At 47.2% G+C, this 22,247-nt stretch overlaps 1 protein-coding gene across 1 annotated transcript in view; it reads left to right on the top strand.

Annotated features, from left to right (window-relative positions):
- Window positions 1-22,247, top strand: part of GFRA4 (GDNF family receptor alpha 4) — a 53,114-nt gene that overhangs the window by 26,100 nt on the left and 4,767 nt on the right. The window contains 4 exon segments of the mRNA XM_061552845.1: window positions 6,577-6,686; window positions 13,403-13,540; window positions 17,505-17,683; window positions 17,685-17,729. Coding sequence (XP_061408829.1) covers window positions 6,577-6,686; window positions 13,403-13,540; window positions 17,505-17,683; window positions 17,685-17,729 — 472 coding nt within the window.

The raw sequence follows: 22,247 nt of genomic DNA on the forward strand, positions 1-22,247 counted from the left end.
GGAAAAAAAACACACACAATGGTATTCAACTCGTCGGGAAAAATGAAGGTGAATCCAGTCTCTGCCCTCCCATGAAACATAGCAAGCCTGTGAAAGGACACATGGACCAAACGAGGAAATATATAATCTAAGTAATGTATATATAAAATAACTACTTTTATTTATAAAGTAAAAAAGCGCAACTGTGCTTGTGTATGTCCACCCATTTTTGTCAATCCACCGCTGAATGAGGGCCTCCCCCAAAATCTTGCCAGTTTTAGCGTTATTTACGGTAAAGTCACGTAGGTGAAAAAATGAAATTAAAATTAATAAAAATAAAATAATAAAAATCACGACGTTTCGGAGGCAACACAAGTCTCCGTCATCAGGTGGGACCGTCACAGCCAGATTTGCTGTATCAAGTGACCGTCACAGCCAGATTTGCTGTATCAAGTGATACGTCAAATCTGGCTGTGACGGTCCCACCTGATGACGGAGACTTGTGTTGCCTCCGAAACGTCGTGATTTTTATTATTTTATTTTTATTAATATTAGTTTAATTTTTTTACCTACGTGACTTTACCGAAAAAACTAAGAGTACTGAATCCTTGCAGTCACGAAAGCTTCAAATCTAGAATTAGCGTTATTTAACCATACTTCACCACGCTGGTGAGTGTTTTTGTTGAAGGTGGGGGGGGGGGTGACGGAGATTGTCATTTCTCATCCAAGCGAGGCTCAACCCGTGCTTATCTTCTGAGAGATAATGCGCATTGTGCGTGATTTTTTGTGTAATTGTTATTTTACATTTTCGCTAAGAAAATGCCACCTATTTTGTCCCAAGTATATATTTAACATTGTATGATATAATCAGAATCTGTATTTATACTGCAGGAATCCGATGAGCTATAAAGCTCTATTTCACAGACGTCCAGTACGGGCGGGTAAAAACGTTACAACAAACAGTACAAAACATGATCGTAGTGCAACGTACAATAAAAGTAAACACATACAAATACAACACTAAACCATCCTTGTCAGGCAAAGCCCACTGAGGTAGCAACTTCTTTTTCAGAAGCGACCTGGCCACAAATGATGGCTCAACAAAGTGGCCCATCATTTAGACATTTATAGCAGCAAAATTTTCGAAATAATCGCAATGCGTGTTTTTAAACGTGGAGGGAAAAACCGGAGGAACCGGAAAAAAAATCCACGCGACCACGGGGAGAACACGGCAACTCCAAATATACAGGCGTCACCATGGATTGATTGTTTTATTTATGATAATTGTTTTACCCTTTTATCTGGCAACAAAACTGACACCTTTTTTACAAGTTTGCATAGACCACAATACCTGCAGTCGGAATGCAAAAAAAACCATAACTCTGATAATGTATGCACTGTCCTGGTGTGGACCAATCAATTTCAAGGACAGTGCATACATTATCAGAGTTGTGTTTTTTGTTTGCATTCCGACTGCAGGTATTGTGGTCAATGCAAATATTACTCTTTGTAAAAAAAATGCGTCAGTTTTGTTGCCAGATAAAAGGGTAAAAAAACAATTATCATATTTTGTTACTGGCAAATGAGGTTCCAATGGTGTTTTATTTATGTACACGATCTGACAAACCAGTCTAACTTATAATGCGTAACATTCGTGCTCTCTGTCCCCGCGGCCCCCTTGCATGGACACAGCGAGATTCCGTTCGTCGGCAGCAGTGAGCCATTGAGCGTTGTTGGACTTCCACCCGCCGTCATTGGGTGGAGGGCAATATCGTAAGCTTAGTCTACCTCGGGACTCGTGTGATCTGGCAAATGAAATTGGGCCGGAGGTGTGAACTGCGGCACGATGGACCCGAATTACTTTAAACAGCTCAAACATGCCTTTTGGTCTCATCGCAGTTATCTCCACCCACACATGTCGTCATGGGGAAAATGTGCAGCAATTCTGTCCTGTGAAACCAAATGACGCATTGGGAGGGTGATCTCAAAAAATAATTATCTCTCATATGCACTATTGAGCTTTGCTGTGTTCATTACACAAATTTAATGCGATAGCTCTTTGGCACACACATATATAGTGCACGTGTGTATGGACAGTACATGGGGACAATTTGGATGACCCCCACTGCACTACCAAGGCCACATGACCTGAGCTTGATTCCCACCCACAGCCAACATCAGCAGCAAGTTATATCTGAACCAGTCCTCCCATAGGTAGGCTCAGCCTGAAAAGAAGCTCCTACTTCAACAATGGTGGAGAGACAAAGGCGGCCAGGCATGGTGCATGCTGGTCACACATTTCTTCGTGCACCCGATTCAGCCTTAACAGGCGTTCGCTAACAGCTCTAACTCCGACAGTCTGCAGACTCTGTGGGAAATCTTTGTCCTGTGTTACAAGGGGTGGTCAATATGGAGGTCCTTTGGACGGACACACGTGTACCTTGTTCCGCTTGTTTTGATCAGGAACGCAACATGAATAATGCATCAATTTGATGATGAATTCACATTCACAAAGTTTGCACATTGGCATTACTTGGGATTAAGCTCCGAGTGTTTTTCAAAAACATGCAGCGGTGAGCACGCTGCGCTACGAACCCGGCCACCCGAGTTCGATTCCCGCACACGGCAAACACCGGTGACGATGATCTGAACCGGTCCTAGGAATTCCGCAGGTCGACTCGGCCTCAAATGAGTACCTGGTGCGATGAGTAGACATCGCCCTTGAGGAGACAAAGCTGACAGAGAGTTGGCTGGGCACGCCAAGGGCATTGAAGAGGCGGTACTATTCGGTGTGCATCTCACACACACACCTGTTACATTCACACCTGTTACATTCACACCTATTACATCTCACACCTGTTACATTGACACACCTGTTACATGCACACCTGTTACAGCTCACACACCTGTTACAGAGATGCAGGGCGAGTGCCGTTTTAGCCATGTTTGTCCACGTGTACGAACAATTACATTGGCCACAGATTCACACTTTTCAGCTACTCGCTCACTACACTTGCCCCAACAGTATGTTAAGGCTATCACGGGGGGGGGGAAGATCTTTATCTTTGTCACGTGCGTGTGCAAAGTAGACAGTCGGACACCGCAGTGCCACACACCCTCGTAACCCGCGCACGGGGCAGTGTAGGGGGGGGGCAGGGGGTCACCGCGCTAACAGCTGTCCACATTGGGGGACGTACAGAGGACGGCGATTGTAAATAGCCCCGCTAGAGGACCACACGCGCGCATGCGGCAGCTGGGTGGCTGCTGCTGCCGCTACTACTGCTGCTGCTACCGCCGCTCACAGCGTGAAGAGAAGCGAAGCGGGCCGGGAGGGGCGAGGAGGTAGGGAGCACACGCGAGTTGTCAGGAGACGTCAGTTTAACACGTGTAGGCTTTCGCGACCAATATTATTCATAATCAACGTTTTTGGGTTTAGATCGCGTTATTTATAAATGTGTCGTAACCCTCCACCACCCGACATGGCCAATCAGTAAAAAAGTGTCACGTTGACAAAAGACAAATTAGTTCACTGCTTTAGCCCACCGGTGTGTTGAAGCGCGAAACCACAACATTTACAATTTGATTAGTACGACGTTTCGCTGGTAATTGCATCCAGCATCATCGGGCAATTCGCCAGAATGGTGAGGCTCTGCTGTGTCTCCCGTTCATATATAGAGCAGCAGCAGGGTGACGTCATCATTAACTCATCAGGTGCAAAGATTTGAGACGTGACGGCACGGGGACATCGAGCGGAGTGGAGGGCAGGGGGAGATGCAGTTTCACTCGCGATCGCATCCAAGCAAAAGTTTGATTTTCTAAACTAAAGTTTGATATTCACCAGGTAAGGCCCGCTGAGCGATGTAGCTTTTTTTTTTCAGAAGCGACCTGGTCATCACAAATGATCAGCTCAGCGAAGCGGCTTATCGACGTGTGGAAATTGGCAGCAGTCAACTCGTCTGAACGCGTGGTGATGTTGATTCTAAATGTGGAGGGGAAAACCGGAGGGCCCAGAGAAAAATCCACGGGGAAGAGAGAGAGAGCGAGAGACACGCAAACTCCACATATACAGGCGTCAGAGTCAGGATCGAAACCACGACCTCCTGTACACCCGGCGAGGTGGTTAACATCTCGCCACGGTGGTGCCCGAGCGTCCGTTAGCTATGCACAAGGTGAGGCCCGTCTCAGGTGCAGCAGCTCGTCATGATCGTCAACATGCGGGCGGCTGCGTTGTTATTCACGCAGCAGGTCGTGGTTACGAGGCCACGTCTTGCAGATGGCAGATGCGGTTTCTTGACCCGCAAATTATTTTTTTTTAATCTGCTGTCAGCGTGCAGTGGTGAATGTGGTGATCGAGAGTAGAACGACTCCACGCCGTGATTCATTTTGACGGAGGAGACATCGTCTCGTCGGGGAGCATGAACCACCACGTGGACTCCGGTCATCCTCACAGCAGCGGCTTTTTGGCTGGCCATCGAACAAAGACGGTCACTGATGTTGCGCGCTTTCATGTGCGGCCGTCTGGAATGCTCTTCCTTACGATATTAGGAAACCGCTGGAGCTATCTAGAACTGATTTGTGTTCAGTTTTTTTGTCCTTCCCCGCACACCTCCAATTAGCACGGTTGGCTATTTATGGTGCGAAAGAAGTTAAAAATACACGCATCATCGTCATCATCATCACCACAGCGAGGCACGTATCTGCTCCACAATCATCTGGCCCAGCCGCCCCGATGTCAAATTATAGCTATTGCTCTACATCAACGTCAGCCGTACGAACAAGAAGATATTACTATTGTTTCAGTAGAATACCCAACATTTTGTATGAGCCTACAGTGAAGTAGAAACGATGATTTTAAAGTAGTCCTTTTTTCTCGTACCCAATAATGTTTGGCATTACATTTCGGGAGCAAACTTCTAAGAGAGATAATGTATCCGAATGAGCTTTCTTATGAATAGCACCGCGGGTAATATATGGTGGTGGCATATAATTTGATGGAAGGATGGCTCCGTGAATTGATTTTTTTTTATGGGAAAAGAGGTCCAGAATTTAAATTCCCGCATGCGACCAGAACAGCCCCTTCTAAAACAGATGTTATATCTCATTGGGGTTGTCACTCGGATATTAATAAAATGAGAGAGAGAAAAAAAGCGAGGCCCCTCTATTATAGCACACATTAATCAAATATGCATCCATCCCTTAATATTAAAGCTGTCCAGGAACAGCGTTATTGCATGGCCCCCCCCCATTCTCAACATCTGAACCCACATCAGACGCACACGAGGCACATGCAACGAGCGAACAGGAGGAGGTGTCTGACGAGGGGGCTGAGCGTGCCAGTTCTGAGCCCCTCCTTGCTCAATCACAATGTTTACGTTGGCCCACGGGGCGCCAATAGAAACACCTGTGTGCTGATTGCGGCCTTCTACCCCCCCCCCCACCCTCTCTTTACTTTCTCACCGCCCAGCACCGCGAGCCTTATTGAGACAAAGCAGAACAACGAAGCCACCTTTGGGTGACGCGCTATAGCGGTGACCCCCAAAATTAACCAGTGACCCCCCCCGCATCCTTACCCCTAACCACGTGCTCCGCACCCCTCCCCCTCCTCCCCTCACCCCGTTCCATAAATTCCTGCTCAAGCAACTGTTCCTCTGTTCCACGACGATGAGGCCGTGGGAGTAACGGGGTGAGCGCGCGTGCAGGATGGGCTTGCGGGTTCAGAGGCTATGCGCGGGGGGCCCCAATTTGAAGAGGCGTGTGCATGTGCGGAGATGCTGGAGGGGGGGGGATTAGGGATGATAGACGAGGAGGAGGAAGGAGGAGGGGGAGTGAGGGAGAAGAAATAAAAACGGTGGAGCCCGGTTGCGCTGAGACCATTACAGCGCACAGCGCTGTCACTCACACACCGTGTTATTTGGCCGCACGGATCAATCTTAATACGCGAACCACAATCCTGTTTTCCTGCGTTGCCTTTAAGTGCAGTAAGCATTACTTAAATCGGGGATTCGGAGATAAGCACTGTCGTCTGGACACATCTTGCACTGAAAACTATGAATTGTTAATGGGCCATTGATAGTGTAATCCCAAGAGCATTTCATTACGATTTTAAATGTATTACTCTAACTACCATATAGATTGTCACTCTCATCATACATTCCATTACATTAAACCCGCTCTGCTTTACAGTTTGATGCAGCCACGCAAGGCGGATGAGCGCACACCCCCCCTCCCGCCCCCCTTAATGTTGCATTTCTCACGAACGCTTCATTCTCCGTGTCGGAGCGTACACTCTCTAGAGTTGCACATTTCAACGGATACAGTACCGCTGCTTCCATCTGCCATCGGCCACTGAACGAGAGTGTAGAGTTACCATGCCATTCTACCATCGCCAATTAGATTACACGGGTCTCAGAGAGCCTCCGTTGCCTCTAATGGTGCAACGCGTAATTTTGTTAGGCGACACTTTTCTAACCTTTTAGGCACCTCCACGTCGAATGCGGTCTATCACTTCTCCCTTACCGCACCCCCGTCATCTGGACCCTTCTCCAATTTGCAGCCTAACTCTTTCCTTCCGTTCTGTGCGTTTTTTGCCTCCTCCAGGTCAAGGCTGGCAGACTTCATCATCAACTGCAGTCCCTCCAAAAAGTCCATCAGCGGATGCTACAACGAGAATTACGCCGCCTGTCTGCTCTCCTACACCGGGCTCATTGGTCAGGTCACATTCTTCGCTGCACAGCATTATTGTTCAGCGCAAACAAACCAAACGTACCCATCGCGAACGCTCCATGAGATCCGGCAAAGTGGTGCCGTGGCAAATTGTGTTGCCTCGCCATCAAAAGATTGTGAGGTCAAGTCCTGGTCAAGCCCCTTCGTCTCCATGGTGGTAGATAAAATGGCTCCCGCTTTGTGGGGGAGGCAGTGTGGGGGGGGGGGGGGAGTCAACAACGATTGTCCTATGGGAAAAAAAATTGTCCCCACCATAGCAATGTGGAATGTATACTACGAGCCCAGGGTGGAGATGAGTGCTCACCATGCTCAATCGTGAGGGAAACCACCGGCTGTATTAATGTGCCACTATTTTACAAAACCCACCGCATCAACTATGCAGTTTGAGGAATACAAATCGACCGTGCAACGAGGTGTTTTCATCGCAAGTAAAGCCTCGCAAAGTAGGCCTAATTGGTGGGGGTGGGGGAGAGCATGCCCAGTACACGGCTCTGTGTAGGAAACTTGGTGGCAACGTGGGTTCACTTGCCAGCTTTTGTCAAACATTCCAGTTTTTTTTTCCCAACAGTTAAAAACTAAAATTCGACGTTCTTCAATTAACGTGTGTGTTTTTTTTATCGTAAAAATCCAAATCCCAAACGAGAACCAATCCTTGGCCACCTTCTGTCGCACCGTAAGTAGCCAACCGTGCTAATCGGAGGTGCAGGGGCTAGACATCACCGCTCAACACGAACATAAAACAAGCCAAGTTGGCATCTGTGTATTCAGCGTTGCCACCTAGTGTTCTGCTGCCTAGGCTACAGTCTCTCCACTGAGAAAAGCTTTTGTTTTAACAAGCCACGGACACACGTTTTTGTTAATTAATTAAACATTCCTTGTGTTATTGAAATTACAAAATTGCTACGTGATCACACGTTGTTACTCGGTAATGTAAATCTTGATTACAATCACTCCCGATGGTCATTGGATTCTGCTGCTGAGAAACGATGAATAGTACAGCGCTGATCAGATGCGACCACCTATTCGATCACCTGTTCCACCACCGCCAATTCGATCACCTCCTATTCCTGTTCTGGTAGCGATGAGATTGGATGTGACCCAATCCCATCGCACACTCAAAGCGTGCACGCCTCCAAACTGCAAACAGCATTCGGTTGTTTTCATGTTCGCAAGCCATTGACCCCGGAAGCATGGCCCAATGTTCCCACAACTTCAGAATAAGCAATTAGTGCATTAAGTGCCTCTCAAGGCAGCTGTGAAAGCCTACTCCAGGAATACTTATCGTGCGACTACTAAGCATGCCGATCGTTGATTTCATACGTAGGTTCTCCAACAATGACGAACCCCAGAAATCATCGGTTCATCGGAGCTATTATTTAGAGGCGCTATACGTACAGCAACACATTTAGGGCCTCTGCAATTTTTTGCCAAATTTCGGACGTTTAATAAATAGGCCATTATTGACATATAGTTTGTTTGTGGCAATTGTCCGCGTGTACCTTAAATATAGTTTGTAAAAAAAAATGTAGTTCAATTGCAAACTGTTTTTTCTACTTTCAAATTAACCTAATCGGGACAACAATAATGAAATGTAATAATTATATTTGAAAGTACAGAAGTATTGCACGTTCACGTAAACTACTGACCATTTTGACACGTGGTCTAATTTTCCCGCAATTTTCTTGAATGCCTAAGTTTAATGCTTCGCATTTAAAATAGCAGTCTTAGTATTTTTCTTTCAAATGATATTTGCGCTTGAGACTCCGCGAGATAAAATACTCACGAAAAAAAACTGTAATTAAAAAAAACTCCACCGTCCACTCAATTGGTTTCATCGACTGAGCAATTACGCCAAGTTACTTGATGAAATCCTTAAGAATTATTATTCAGCTTAATGGAAATGATTCAGCGAGCGCTTATTTAAGTAATTATACAGGAAAATACTTTCAATTGACTCATCATACTTTCTTTAAAATAAGCTTAACTTTGTTTAGAGTAATTCATGCTTCTGCAGATTAAAATGTAGTTCTCTCATGAGAAAAAAAGGACAGACTGCAAGAGCTGTTACGGATAAATTCCAGGACAAGCACATTCCTGCAAATACCCGAGATGGTGCATAAATTATGTACACGATGTGTATAACATACAGTGGGGAGCGGTAGTACAATGGTTAGCGCGCTGCGCTGTGAACCCAGAAAACCGGGTTTGATTCCCGCTCACAGTCAACACCAGTGACGATTATCGAAACCGGTCCTGGGCCTCCCCTAAGTCATATCAGCCTCAAATGAGTACCTGGTGCGGTGTGTAAACATTGGCACTCGGGTGACAAAGTTGGCCGGGCGTGGTGCCAGCCTTGATCGGTGCTCGCGAACAGCACTTGCTCCTACAGTCTGTTAAGGCTATCGGGGGAATTTTTGTCTTGTGCGACATTATATTAAACGCCTGTTTGAGGTATGCTGTGGGTAGAGTGCTCAACTCACAATCTGAAAGGTTGCAATGTGAAAGCCTGGTCAAGGGGTCCCACTCAGCACATCATCCATGCGGGGTGACTAAAGTGAGTAGAACATTGCGGAAGGTCAACCCGTAGCTGTAATTTGAGACTGCCACGGGTCCACGAATGCAGATTAGCACCACCCGCTGGGCTCGCATGAGCAATGAATGTGTTTTTATTTTACTTGACATGCACAGAGGATATTACAGTGGTTATAATTGGTACGGCTTGAAGGCCAATCAAGCAACATGAATGTGCTATTAAGCAGGCCCATTGCCCAAAACGTCGCCTATTTTTTACATATTATTTTTAAGATCACGGTGTTATTGAAGAATATGTTTTAGATTTTTTTTTAGTTTTTAATCAAGAAGTATGTGTTAATTGTACAGCGAATTTGAATCCGAAGGGAAAGCTAGCTCATAATCTATAGAGGAAATCGGTTAACAACAAATCTTTGCCGTCTGATAATTGATTATCGTAGTGGGGTTCTGCGCCCGTGTTTTGACGAGTGGTGGCCAATACCGCAGCCAAACATTAAGGAGGCAATTATCGCCAATTACTAACGTTTCCACATTTTCCCTAGAAGTTTCCCTATCGCTCAGCATAATTTGTTTTGTTGTTGTTGCCAGAACAGGAGACATTGCCCTCCGCTAAACAGCTCACGGCGCCCGCTCAAGTACTTAATGGTGGTGATGTTGGAACGGCCACTCCGCCTGAAGGGGCGAGCGAGCGTGTGGGAAATAAAGTGGGGGGAGGCTGGGGGTGGGGGGAGTAGTGGGGGGGTGGGAGTGGTGGGGGTTGAGATTGGGGGGAGTTGGGAGGGAGTTGTGGGGGGGGGTGAGAGTAGGGGGTAGGGAGTGGGGTGGGGGGAAGTTGAAGGGGGGTGTTGGGGGGTGTTGGGGAGAGTTGGGGGGGGAGTGGGGAGTTGGGGGGGGGGGTGGGGAGTTGGGGGGGAGTGGGGAGTTGGGGGGAAAATTGGGGGGGGAGTTGGGGGGGGGAGTTGGGAGTTGGGGGGGTGGGGAGTTGGGGGGTGGGGAGTTGGGGGGGGGGAGTTGGGGGGGGGGAGTTGGGGGGGGGAGTTGGGGGGGGAATGGGGAGTTGGGGGGGGTGGGGAGTTGGGGGGGGAGTGGGGAGTTGGGGGGGGGAGTTGGGGGGGTGTGGAGTTGGGGGGGGAGTTGGGGGAGAGTGGGGAGTTGGGGGGGGTGAGTTGGGGGGGTGGGGAGTTGGGGGGGGGTGGGGAGTTGGGGGTGTACAGCGGTGAGCGCTGCGCTGCTGCGCTACGATCCAGAGAGCCGAGTTCGATTCCCGCTCACGGCCACCAACACCGGTGACGATTATATTATCGGAGCCGGACCTGAGCATCCCCTAGGTCGACTCAGCCCCAAATGAGTACCTGGTGTGGTGTGATTAGGGGTAGGTGTGCGGTGGTCTTGGCGTTCTGTAGCCCCGATCGGTGAGTGCTGGGTGAGGAGTAGGAGGAGAGCCGCTTTCTCTTGAGCATCTCTCAGTCACGGCTCAGCTCTCGAAGCGAGGTTCACATCGACCTCAGAGGCCCCTTGACTCGGACGGGGGGGGGGGGCTCCTTCCCCAAATCCAAACAATTTAAACAGTCTTCAGTCCACTTCTCGGTCGCCGTTTCCCCCCGTCCCCCGACACCGATCTCCACACTTTGCTGGCAGCAAAGTCAAACAACGGCCACGACACTTTGGTGGCGAGCGACGATTTCAGGGGCAGTCATGGGGCTGTTTGTCCATTTGCTTGCTTGGGTTGTCGCCACACACACACACAAAAATTCGCTCGCATGACAACCATTTTTGCCCTTCTTCCCTTTCGGTTTACCCGAGGGCTTCAACGTAAAAAGTTTAGATGTCTACTCGACAGACCTGCTCTCCACCTGAGGACGGCTGCTTGCGTTGTGGCCGAAACGTCGTGAGAATTATTTTATTATGTTTTATTTTTATTATTTTATTATTTCCATTCTACGTGACTTTACCGAATAAACCAAGAAGATGAATCCCTGCAGTCACGAAAGAAGCTTTAAATCTAAAAATGTTCCACAGCGTTACGATGTTAACTTTAATCACCGTGTGACAGGGAGCTCGTGCATGTCTCTGCCCGTCATTTGAGCAGGTTACTCATACAGCAGCTGCCAATCGCACTACTGTAAATGATTGATGCATTTTTAACGAGAGTCTTACGCTCAAAAGTGATGAAGGTAGTCGTTCAATTTGAACAAAATGCAGTTCTGCCGAGTCGACATTTAGAGCCATTCTCTTGGCTCCAGGGCAGAGAATGAATAAACATGGCAGTCAGTAAATATGGTGCCAAGGTTTACAGAGTGTAGGATATCTTCCTCGGTGTGGGAAAGGCAGCGGGGCCACATTGCGCCGACTGGAGGTTTGAGACATCGTGGCCTGACAGCTGTGATGGGGGCCGCAGGGAGGCTCACATCAACCACGGCCTGGGTGCGATTCCTGACTCTGGCGTTTATTCCCGTGCGGAGTTTGTGTTATTCTCTCTCTCTCTCTTTCTCTCCCTGTCCTGCCATCGCTAAACAAGACGTGCAACATTGATTTGAAGCTTTCTACCTACGTGACTTTACCGAAAGAACCAAAGACGTACAACCTAACCGGCAGCGACCAAACTTCCCTTTGCCGAAACATTTTCCTGAAAACGACTCATTTGGGATCACACGCACAGCAGCAACGTCGCCCCCTACTGTGATATCCGAGCAGGACCCTCAAGAAAAAGAGTCTTGAGACTCGAGTAAACCAGAGTAAATAAAAAAAAAACACGCACACAAACATTTCCCTGTAAAAATCATCTAAAAAAAAGCACAACACATTTAGCAATAGAAATTCTAGCGGCAGCAGCAGCGTGCACTTAACCAATGTTTTTGTTCATTGTTGAGTTCCACGGTGAAAAAAAAAAATCAAACATCAGCGCCGTCGTAATCCGCTTGAGGAAAAGTCGCAATATAAGCAACGTGCTGGCTAATTTACGCGCTTGTAAAGATGAAGGGAAAAAAATGTCCCCGCTGACGTGGGCTTTTTATTTTTATCACAACGTGCATTTCTGTTTGGAGCACGTTGGGAAATATTGCTCGTAATTACCGAGTTAGTAATCGTTCTCTTCCTGCTTCCTCAATGATCGTTTTGGTGCGGCGAGAAAACCACTCTTGCTTAAATAGTTTATCCGACGATAAAGTGGAATTTAAACATCTGCACTTTCATCAGCGGGACGTAATGGTTTACACCCATCTTTATTAAAGCAGTTATTTATTGCTTACTGTCGACTCATCCTCGGTTGTGAGGATGATAATAGCATTTCATGATGTAGAGGACATTGTGTTTGCTCATATTATCACAGATGATAAGTAGTCATATTTCACGATAATTTGTGACGGTGGAAGAGCGGTGCAGTGGTTCGCGCACTGCAATGTGAACCCCGGTGAACTGCGTGGTTCCAGGCCACGATTATAACATCAGTGGCCTGGGACCCATCCTTCATCTGTCCACACGAACCACAATAGTGAAGTATGGTCAAACAACCTCCAAGGCCGACACTGGGAGGGAAGGCTTCTTCCAGCAGTGGATTGACAAATGCCTCTCAATTATTGTTTATTATTTAATTGATGGTTAATTGATAGTGGATGATCAAGATGGTTATGAATAATAATGTTTATTTTGTTAATTTGTTAGTAAACACAGTGACTACAGGTTTACGGACATGGTGAAGAGACCGCAAACATGATGATGAAATAAATTAAAATATGTAATTGACACATTAACAAAACGGTCAACGATGAACTTGGCTTTGCATGACGGCAACCACGATCCCTGAACGGCAATGTCACCCGCGCATCTCATCAAAGTCATCATCGTTGTTGTCGCTGCGACGGTGAACGGTAGGGGTGCAACGCTCCATCGCTTCATCAATTCACAGCGATTCTTCAGAATCAGAATATTTATTGCGACTGGAGGAATCCGATGAGCTGTAAAGCTGATGTCCAGTAGGGGCAACTCAGAATGTTACAACGCCAACCAATAAAAAAAAAACCACGATTCTTAAGCTCACGACACCCACAACAACCCTGCATTGTGCCAAAAGCATTGCGTCGGTAGGGTGGGAGTGGAGGTGTGGGGGGGGTGGTACCCTTGGGCCCCCCCACATGCTGACTTGCCGCACACGTCGTGTCTCGCGACGCAGGCACCGTGATGACGCCCAACTACGTGGACACGCAGAGCGCCGCCGCCGTGTCCCCGTGGTGCTCGTGCGGCAGCAGCGGCAACGACCGCGAGGAGTGCGACAGGCTGCTCAAGCTCTTCACCGACAACCCCTGCCTGAGTAAGCACCGCACGCACATCACCACCATCATCACCATCACGCACCGTACACTGAACCACTGCGGCCTGCGCTCCGTCAACCGAAGAGGAACAGCAAAACGTTGCCGACTGCCTCCTGAAGCCCTCTCTCGACGAGCATGGCTAGCAGACCTCGACATTCGCATTTAGCTGCTGAACGTAGTGCCGTGCGTAAGAATGAAATCGCCACCATCATCAATCATCATCATCTGTCATGATCACTCCACTGCTGGACGAAGGACTCCCCCCCATACCCCCCCAAGCCACCATCGCCACCATCGCCACCTGTCACAATCCCGCAAGGCAACCACCCATTCAGCACCTGCTGAATCAATCTCATCGCACAATCTCCGGCTTGGTGGAAATTCTCTCGGACAGGTCCCACGTCTTGGCCGCCACTCCGTTAAACGTACCCTTTCGATATTGTCCATCATCACTTCTGTCCGGCCCAATCCCACATTACTTTTCCGAACAGTTCGGATGACATGTCATTAACCTTGCGCACGTTTGCCGATTCCACAAATTAGCTGTTGAAATTTACACGTAGGCTTCCACCACCAATACGATTCGTAATTAGTTGATTTTGGGTCAGATCATCGTGTAGGTGTTCTGTTAATTCTTAACCATAGCCCTCCATCGCCCAGCGACAGAGTGAATAAAATCAAGTTGTCACGTCGTGGGCAAACGTGCCGATCGATTTGTTTTTTTTTTTCTGTGAACACCTGACGATGCTGGTTGTAATCTCCAGCGAAACCTCGCGTAAAATTGTCAACATTGTCGCTTGCTTTTCAATGTTCTGGTTTTGATTAAAAAACCCAAAAAATACAATTGGCACATTTGCTTACGACGTGATCATTTAATGTATTGGCTATGTCGGGTGATGGAGTGTTCTATTAAACACATTTACATAATACCTTGCAGTTTTAAATAGATTTAATTTAGAATTATTAACTCTTCAAACATTATCGGGTTTGCTTTGCTATGTGAAGGTTTCGTCTGCTACTCATTACGCTTCATTTAAATATCCATGTTCATCAATATGTTCACAGCAACAACTACAAATCTAAATATCATGACTGCCCTTTTTCTTGTTGCAAGGTAACATCCGTGAGAACGGTCGAGAGGTGTTTTCATCCAGAAATAAAAAAAAATAGAAATGTTTGAAATAAAATGATCTATGTTACTTGCATTCACGTGCACTGATCATATTTATGGACTTATAAATATGATCAACAATAAGTTCGAACACTGATATGACGTGAACTGCGCATAGTTCTGTCACAACAACAAAAAAGGTTAATTATTCTCTGTAGTGGAGTGGTGGCAGGCTGCAATCCTTAAGTCTTCCGCGTATGGAATTTGCAACAAGACATCAAGAGGTTCTTAAGGAGGCAGTTACATATTGTAAGTACACATGATTCAATTCGGCACGTCTAAATAAACATCTCCGCAAAAAATGTTTCACACAAAATAAACCTCTTCCATTCCCCTGCAGAAAATAACTGCCCCTCTGTCTGCCGACATTCTTAGAGACTTGCCCAGTGCAAGCTGTAAATCCATCTAGCTCACAAATGAATCCGGGGAGTTCATCACGCCACAACTCACGTCTGCTATTGTGAAACCCCGAAATGAAATTTCCATCCCGTCGGTAGAAATCCCGCGATTATCCCCGTTATCCATTTGCAGCGTGCGCTGCATGCATGCTACGTAACATTGGTGCGGTTCAATTAATATCAACTCCCCCCGCTCCTTCCGCCTTTCATTCACCTCGCTGCCAAATCGACGGCTATCCGCAGGTGCAGAAACGCGGGCGTGAGGGAGGGGGGCAGCCGGGAACATCACGTGGTTGACCTCAGGGTCAACACGCGTGTCACCCGGGTCATGTGTTGTGGAACCCAAAGAGCCCACGTTTATATTTACTCTGCAGGGCGATGACCTGGCAGCACAAATGGTGTTCTCTCGTTTCCGCGTAGCTGCAAATGACGCTGCCCCGACATCCGCACTTGAGTCCATCTTCACGGAATATGCGCGTGCAAAATGCGTCTCTATGCGAGTCACTAAAAACTGTCCAAAGGTGTACCCCCCTCCATGTGAACAATGCACCCATTATAATTGCACTCATCACATTCTGCACCATTGTTAATGCAAATAGGTTATTATCGCGATTTAGAACAAACAAAAACCTCCTGAGTCTCCCATTAAAGGAAAACATTCCCAGGGTTATAAACCCCATGCCAGGCTGAAAAGTACACCTACGGACTAAGTTAACAGAAGACAATTCTTGCTGTCTTGATAAAACAGTCGGTGTTTTCATACTAATACGAAATGGGTTTAGTCCCGGCGGTGTTTTTTCTGCTGGAGAGAGCAAGTCAGCGATTGCACAGCTTCTGAAGGCAAAGTTTTTTTTCCTCGTGATAAGAGGTGCTCTATTTCGTTGGGATCTCACCTGGCTCCAATTAAATAAATTAGTTCATTCGATTTGTTTAAAATCACTACAATTATCTTAAATCACATTTGAAAGAGAAGTCATTTTACACATTCATAGACGCATAACAGTTTCCAAGAACTTGATTATTCCTCGTCTGTCATGTGTAAAATTCCATAAGCAATTTTCATCAGAATTTACAAGAATACAAATTTCAAGGAAAATGTATTTTAGAATCGAAATGAAATTGAAAATTGGATGCCCTCAGAAGAACATCAAATGACATTCTAATGCGTGATTTACATTACTGAATCATTAACGATCACCTATGTTTATTTCCTCAGTGGTATTTTCCATTTTTCTATTCAGTTTACTTGAGCCTTTCTCCAAAGAACATAGCCTGGGGCTATAGTAAAAATACAATCAGCCAGTGAAGTGTGATAGTACATCACAAGACGTAGCCCAAGAAATACGAATACAAAGAGAGTACGTAGACTTTTCGAGAAAGTTTTGAAACCTCTTTTTGTCTGTTTATTTATTTTTTGCACAACTCTACATGAGCGTTTGTGGAGCGAAAAATGCGCATTTCGCGGCACGCTGCTAAAATAAGCGTGCATTGGAGTTCACGGCACGAGTCGATTCTTTCTTTATGTTGGTCGACGGCTCGGGTTTGTATTGTTTCCTCATTTTACTGTCGCAGCCAATTATGTTTCGTTGCTTGAACAATGTTTTCTCCGTTAGCCTAAACGATGTAACGTGCGCACACGATCCACGTAGATTGTTCACAATCGTTTTTTTTGCAGTGCGTTGCTCGATTATGCACGAACATTGATTCTGTGTGGATAAATCGACATGCCCGTTACTTTTCTGCCATTCTATTTGCAATTTTTTACCAGGTGTATAAGGCCCCACTGAGCTATGTGGCTCCTATTCAGAAGCCACCTGGACACAAAGATCGCTCAACAAAGTGGCTAATCACGTGGAAATGCATAGCAGACAAATTCCAGGACTGTACTCAGAACGTACGTTGATTCTAAATGTGGAGGGGAAAACCCCGGACTGACCCAGAGAAAAAAATCCACACGACCACCGTGGGAAGCACGCGCAAACTCCAAACATACAGCAGGCGTCAGGTCGGGATCGAAACCACGACCTCCTGTACACCCGGCGAGGTAGTTAACATCTCGCCACCGTGGCGCCCGAGCGTCCGTTAGATATGCACAAGGTGAGGCCCGTCTTAAGTGCAGCAGCTCGTCATGATCGTCAACATACAGGCGGCAGTGTTGCTATTCACGCAGCAGGTCGTGGTTACCAGGCCACGTCTTGCAGATGGCAGATGCGGTTACGAGACGCGCGAATGTAAAACAAAAAAATACGTGAAATCCACGGGGAGAAGATGCAAACTCCCCATGAACAACAGGCGTCAGGGTCGGGGATCGAACCCGCGCGACCTCCTGCATAGCAGGCGATGCGGTAAACATCTCGCCGTTTCACCTCCGTGCCCTGACCTCCCGCCCCGCAGGGAACGCCATGCAGGCGTTCAGCAACGGCAGCGAGGTGTGGGCCCAGCGCGGGATGGCAGCCGCCACGGCCTCTGTGCTCTCCCCGCCCGAGCTGCCGCGAGGTCGCGACCCGCCGCAGGTGCAGGGCAAGTCCTACGTGGCCGCCGTCGACAGCGACGAAAGCGCAGACGACGCCGACTAGCATCTTTGCGACCGTCGGGAACTCCATGGTGCGTGGCGGAGAGGTGTGTAGACCACCATCTTCTTCCTCCTCCCTCCCCCATCGCTAACGTTTAGAAGCTCCGGCGTCTTCCCTTCTTCCCCCGTTCGTCAAGCTCCTTCGCGCAGTGTCGCTGAACCTGAGCATTGAGCAGCAGTCCCCCACTGTTGGCCATCGTCATCGTCGTAACCGTACGGATGTTTCCATTTAATGCGTCTCCATACCAGTCAACCTCTTGTCAGTACTCCGACCTTATTACAGACCAATGCAGAACTTATTGGTCACCCCGTGCCATTTTAAATCCCAACGTTCAATCCTACGAAGTCCCATCACAAGGGAGACACACAAACAAATAGACAAAAACATGTTTTTTTGCCCGCATTGAAACGGCCGTACGCCGTATGGACCTGACAACTAACTCCCCCTGTTCAAGAATGCGCGCTGAACCGTGTGGGTTGGCAGCGATGCGTCTCCATTCGAGTGCCACCTCCTCGTCCGCTCAGCCCGTCCGTCTATTCACCCGGTCGTCCATTGCCTCCGTCGCCTTTCGCGAGCATTGCCCATTGATTCCTGCTTCCCGGTGTCACTCTTCTGACGCGCCCGGCCCGAAGCAAGTCTGCGTTCCCTCCGTCCTTTCGCTTGTTCTTCGTTCCATACTCAAGTATCTTTCCAACTGAGGAGCTGTAATAAGTAGGCTCGGCCACCAAGTTGCATGGAATACGTTTGTTTGCTTTAGCTCCTTAATTTATGCGATAGGGGTGTAGCAATGTACCGGATAAATACGGATCTCCATCCTTAAGGCTTATGCTATATGCATCAAGTAACTTTTTTTTAAATCGATGTTGTTTTATATTTATGCGTTATCAAAATGCATTGATAATTTAACACGTGGACTTTCGCAACAATATTATTAATTTATTGAGTTTTCTGGCTCAGATCGCATAAATGCAAGCGTGTCGTAAAACCCACGTCCACCCGACACAGCCAATGAATAAGGTCTGTCACGTGAACAGATGCAAATGTTGCGAGTTTGCTTTCAAAACACAGCGGTGTGCTGAAGCGGTAAATACATTGTCACGTTCTGTTCACGTGACAATACCTCACTGATTGGCTGTGTCGGGTGGAGGTCGGTGTACGACACATTTACCTCCAATTAGCACGGTTGGCTACGTATGGTGTGAAAGAAAGTTCAACATACATATAACAATATGAGACGAAAAAAATATGTATCTTTTAATCTAATTGTGGCCCTGCATCGTGCGAATGAACCGAATCTTTGTGAAGGTGAATTGATTCACCTGTACAGGCTTACATTATATATATATAAATACATTTAAAGGCAACGTCTACCACGTGTACACCAACATGAGACAATGTTCATCTCCAGTGGAGGACCTGGGCCATGTGGAATTTCCACATTTCCCTGCAAGAGGCCTATTTTATTCAGAGGACAACCACTATCAATTTCCATACAGGAGCGGTGCTAATTTGACCAGCCCCCCTCCCCCCTCAGAGGAATTGTAAATGAAGCCAGCCTTGATCGCAAGAAAGGCCCTTTAAATATATTCTCATGATCCCGGTGAATTTGGACTCAAGGATTCGCCTCAGGTGGCCTCCAGCCTATTATGTCAGGTGTATTATTACAAATTAAAAGTAATTAAGATGAAACGTTTCATCGCTTATATAATTCACAAATTATGGTGGTGTAATTAATGTTTTTTTTTTCGACGTGATCTAGGAATGAGGCTTAATGTAACACAAAGCAGTTAATTGGTGGAAATACTTTGTTGTATTACTTAAAAGACAATTTAAATTTGTGCCCGCGAATGGGTGACGATTGAGAGTGAGAGAAAAGCGTTGCTCGATTTTATCCGCGTGCCAAGCTTATTTCCTAATAAACCGTTCGCTTAATCGGATATTAGATCGCCACATCTGTTGTGTGTGCTGCGAGCTGAAAGTCGTGATGGAGTGTAACATGCCCTTCCAATGCGCCACCGTTGAGGATATTGGCAGGAATGATTGGGGCCTGCTGTTTTGGGGCCATCAATAAATGTGACTCGGGTGCTGTCCGCCAACACCACCGCTTACAAACAAGGCATACGGAAAGCGATGCTAGAAATAAAGGGGGAAAAGAATTACCGCACATTTAAATGCGCATTTATATCACACGCTCGGTAGCAGTTAGGAGATATTCAAGAGGCTCCTCTGTGTGAAATTGGGAATCACAACACACCGTGTGCCTGTGTCTGCATGTAATCATCTCTGTTCAAATTCTGTGCTTTGCGGTCATAAAATGTATGCTCAATATTACCAAGACTACATGTTTCCACTATCTGACAATACCATGATCTCACGCAATTTCACAATATGCACCACACGCACCTGGCGTGTGAAGCTTCGCTCTGCACAATGGCAGTGATGATGTATCATTCTCATCATCAACCTTACATCCTTTTCCTTCTTAAAAAAAAAACACACCTACACAAACAATAACTGGAAACAATAACTAATAAAGGCACCACTGTGGGTATTGTGCGTGAGCCTTAGAGCATTGCTGGTGACACGCACCGCATTAGCATGCTGTGCCAAACATTGCCTTGATGGAAAGGTCTGCATTAGGGGAGGGATACAAATGATTGTTGCATTGAACGTACCTTGAATTGGTGGCTTGTGGATGCTGGGCGGTGATAAGTTAGAACGCCAAGGCACCTGGGGATAGTTTGTCCCGGCACGGAAATCATGGCGAGGGCTGCTGCTAATGCATAGGACCCACGGAATGCAGCAAATAACTGCTAAACTATTCACGTATGCACACGTGAGGCCAAACATGCTCAATCAAACAGAAGTAGCTATTTGTCTTAATGCAGGATGTTCCAGCAAGAAGGACCCATCAAGGCTTTCATAGATAAATACAACCATTAAGTAGGTACAATTATAGTAAATCCAATTATTACGAGTATAAAAACAAAAATTAAGCGGATTTTTTTTCATACAGTACCCAGTTTTATTTAATTTGACCAACTTTATACGGAGTGAACAAACTATATTGAATAGCATGCGCGCGCACACACGCACACACGACGCGTGTATTTATATTTTGCAAGTGTGTGTGCGTGTGTATATGTGCATATCAACAATTCGTCACTGTGAATGGATGATAATGCTGGACCTTGCTTTTCAATCAAAAAATTCTGTTACCCGACGGGACCTCCCCGGCAAAGAGTCACCCACGGGGTGTGTGAAAAATTGCGCGCCCGTGTTCGCGTGCGAAGAAAGCCACTTCCAAGTGTAATAGAAATCGGCAATGTACGTCATTTTAGTTTACATTTTGAAGCGTGGAAATAGTATCGTGAATTAGCGTACAGCATGTGACACATGGTCCAGCACCTCGAAATAAAGCATTCTTTTCTGAACCGCGTTTTTCATACACCTGAACCTACGACGTATTAAAACAGTTGCCCTGTGCTTTATTGTAACAATCATTTTCACTCCTCTTGATCGATGGATATAGGATGCAGCTTAAATTGTTTGCGATGCAAACAATTTAAGCTATTGGGGAGCGGTAGCGCACTCCCTTACGAATCCGGTGATCATTCGATTCCCGCTCAGGGCCAACACAATTATTGAACAGGTCCTGGGCCTCCTCTAGGTCGACTCAGCCTCAAATGAGTACCTGGTGCGGTGTGTAAACATGGCCACTGGGGAGACAAAGGCGGTCGAGGCGTGGTGCTGGCCACCCAGCCCCTCGTGTGCCGTGCCGGCCTTCTTAGGCGCTGATCGCTAACAGCACTACAGGGGATCTTCGTATTGGATTGTAAATTAGTTTCACCTGGTCGGTCATTATCGTGTTACGACTTTTAAATGGAACAAGTCAGTGTCATGCTTCACTGGGGTCAACATATGTTGTGCCGGCACGGCGCACGACAGGGTGGGTTTGCCAGCACCACGCCCGGCCGCCTTTGTCTCCCCAGTGGCGATGTTCACAGTACCGCTCCAGGTACTCATTTGAGGCCGAGTCGACCTAGGGGATTTTCAAACATTCGCCACTGTTATCGGTCGTGGGCGGAAATTGAACTCGGGCCACCCGGTTTCGTTTACCACTGCACCACGCCGACCTCTGCTTATTTATCCCGAGGCCTCCCTCCCCTCTGCGCCCCACAGCCCTCACGTCCCATCCAGTCGTGTCGTTGGCTGTTTTCGTCATCGTTACGCTTATACATCCTTGCGTAGGTGGGGGGCAGTGTCACCCGTCGCCCCGTGCAACAGGTGACAACACTCGCGTGCCATTTGATCGGACTAACATTGAACGCAATCTACCGGTGGCCAATATTTCGTGGCCACTTGACGATGCCGCTGCTGCTGCTGCATCTGCCACTCGATGCGGGTCCCAAACGAGCGAGCTGAGTGGCACTCCGCTCCGTTTGAAGCGCCGCTCAAATCGTCCACCTCCTGCAATCGTTGGTAACTCACGTACATTTTCAAGGGGCCATTTGAAGCCGAGCACATTGATGTCCAAAAATTGACGGATGTATCCCTTCACGGG

This window comes from Lethenteron reissneri, chromosome 17, assembly GCF_015708825.2.
Source record: "Lethenteron reissneri isolate LAM-NWPU_2019-01 chromosome 17, ASM1570882v1, whole genome shotgun sequence".
NCBI classification, from domain to species: domain Eukaryota; kingdom Metazoa; phylum Chordata; class Hyperoartia; order Petromyzontiformes; family Petromyzontidae; genus Lethenteron; species Lethenteron reissneri.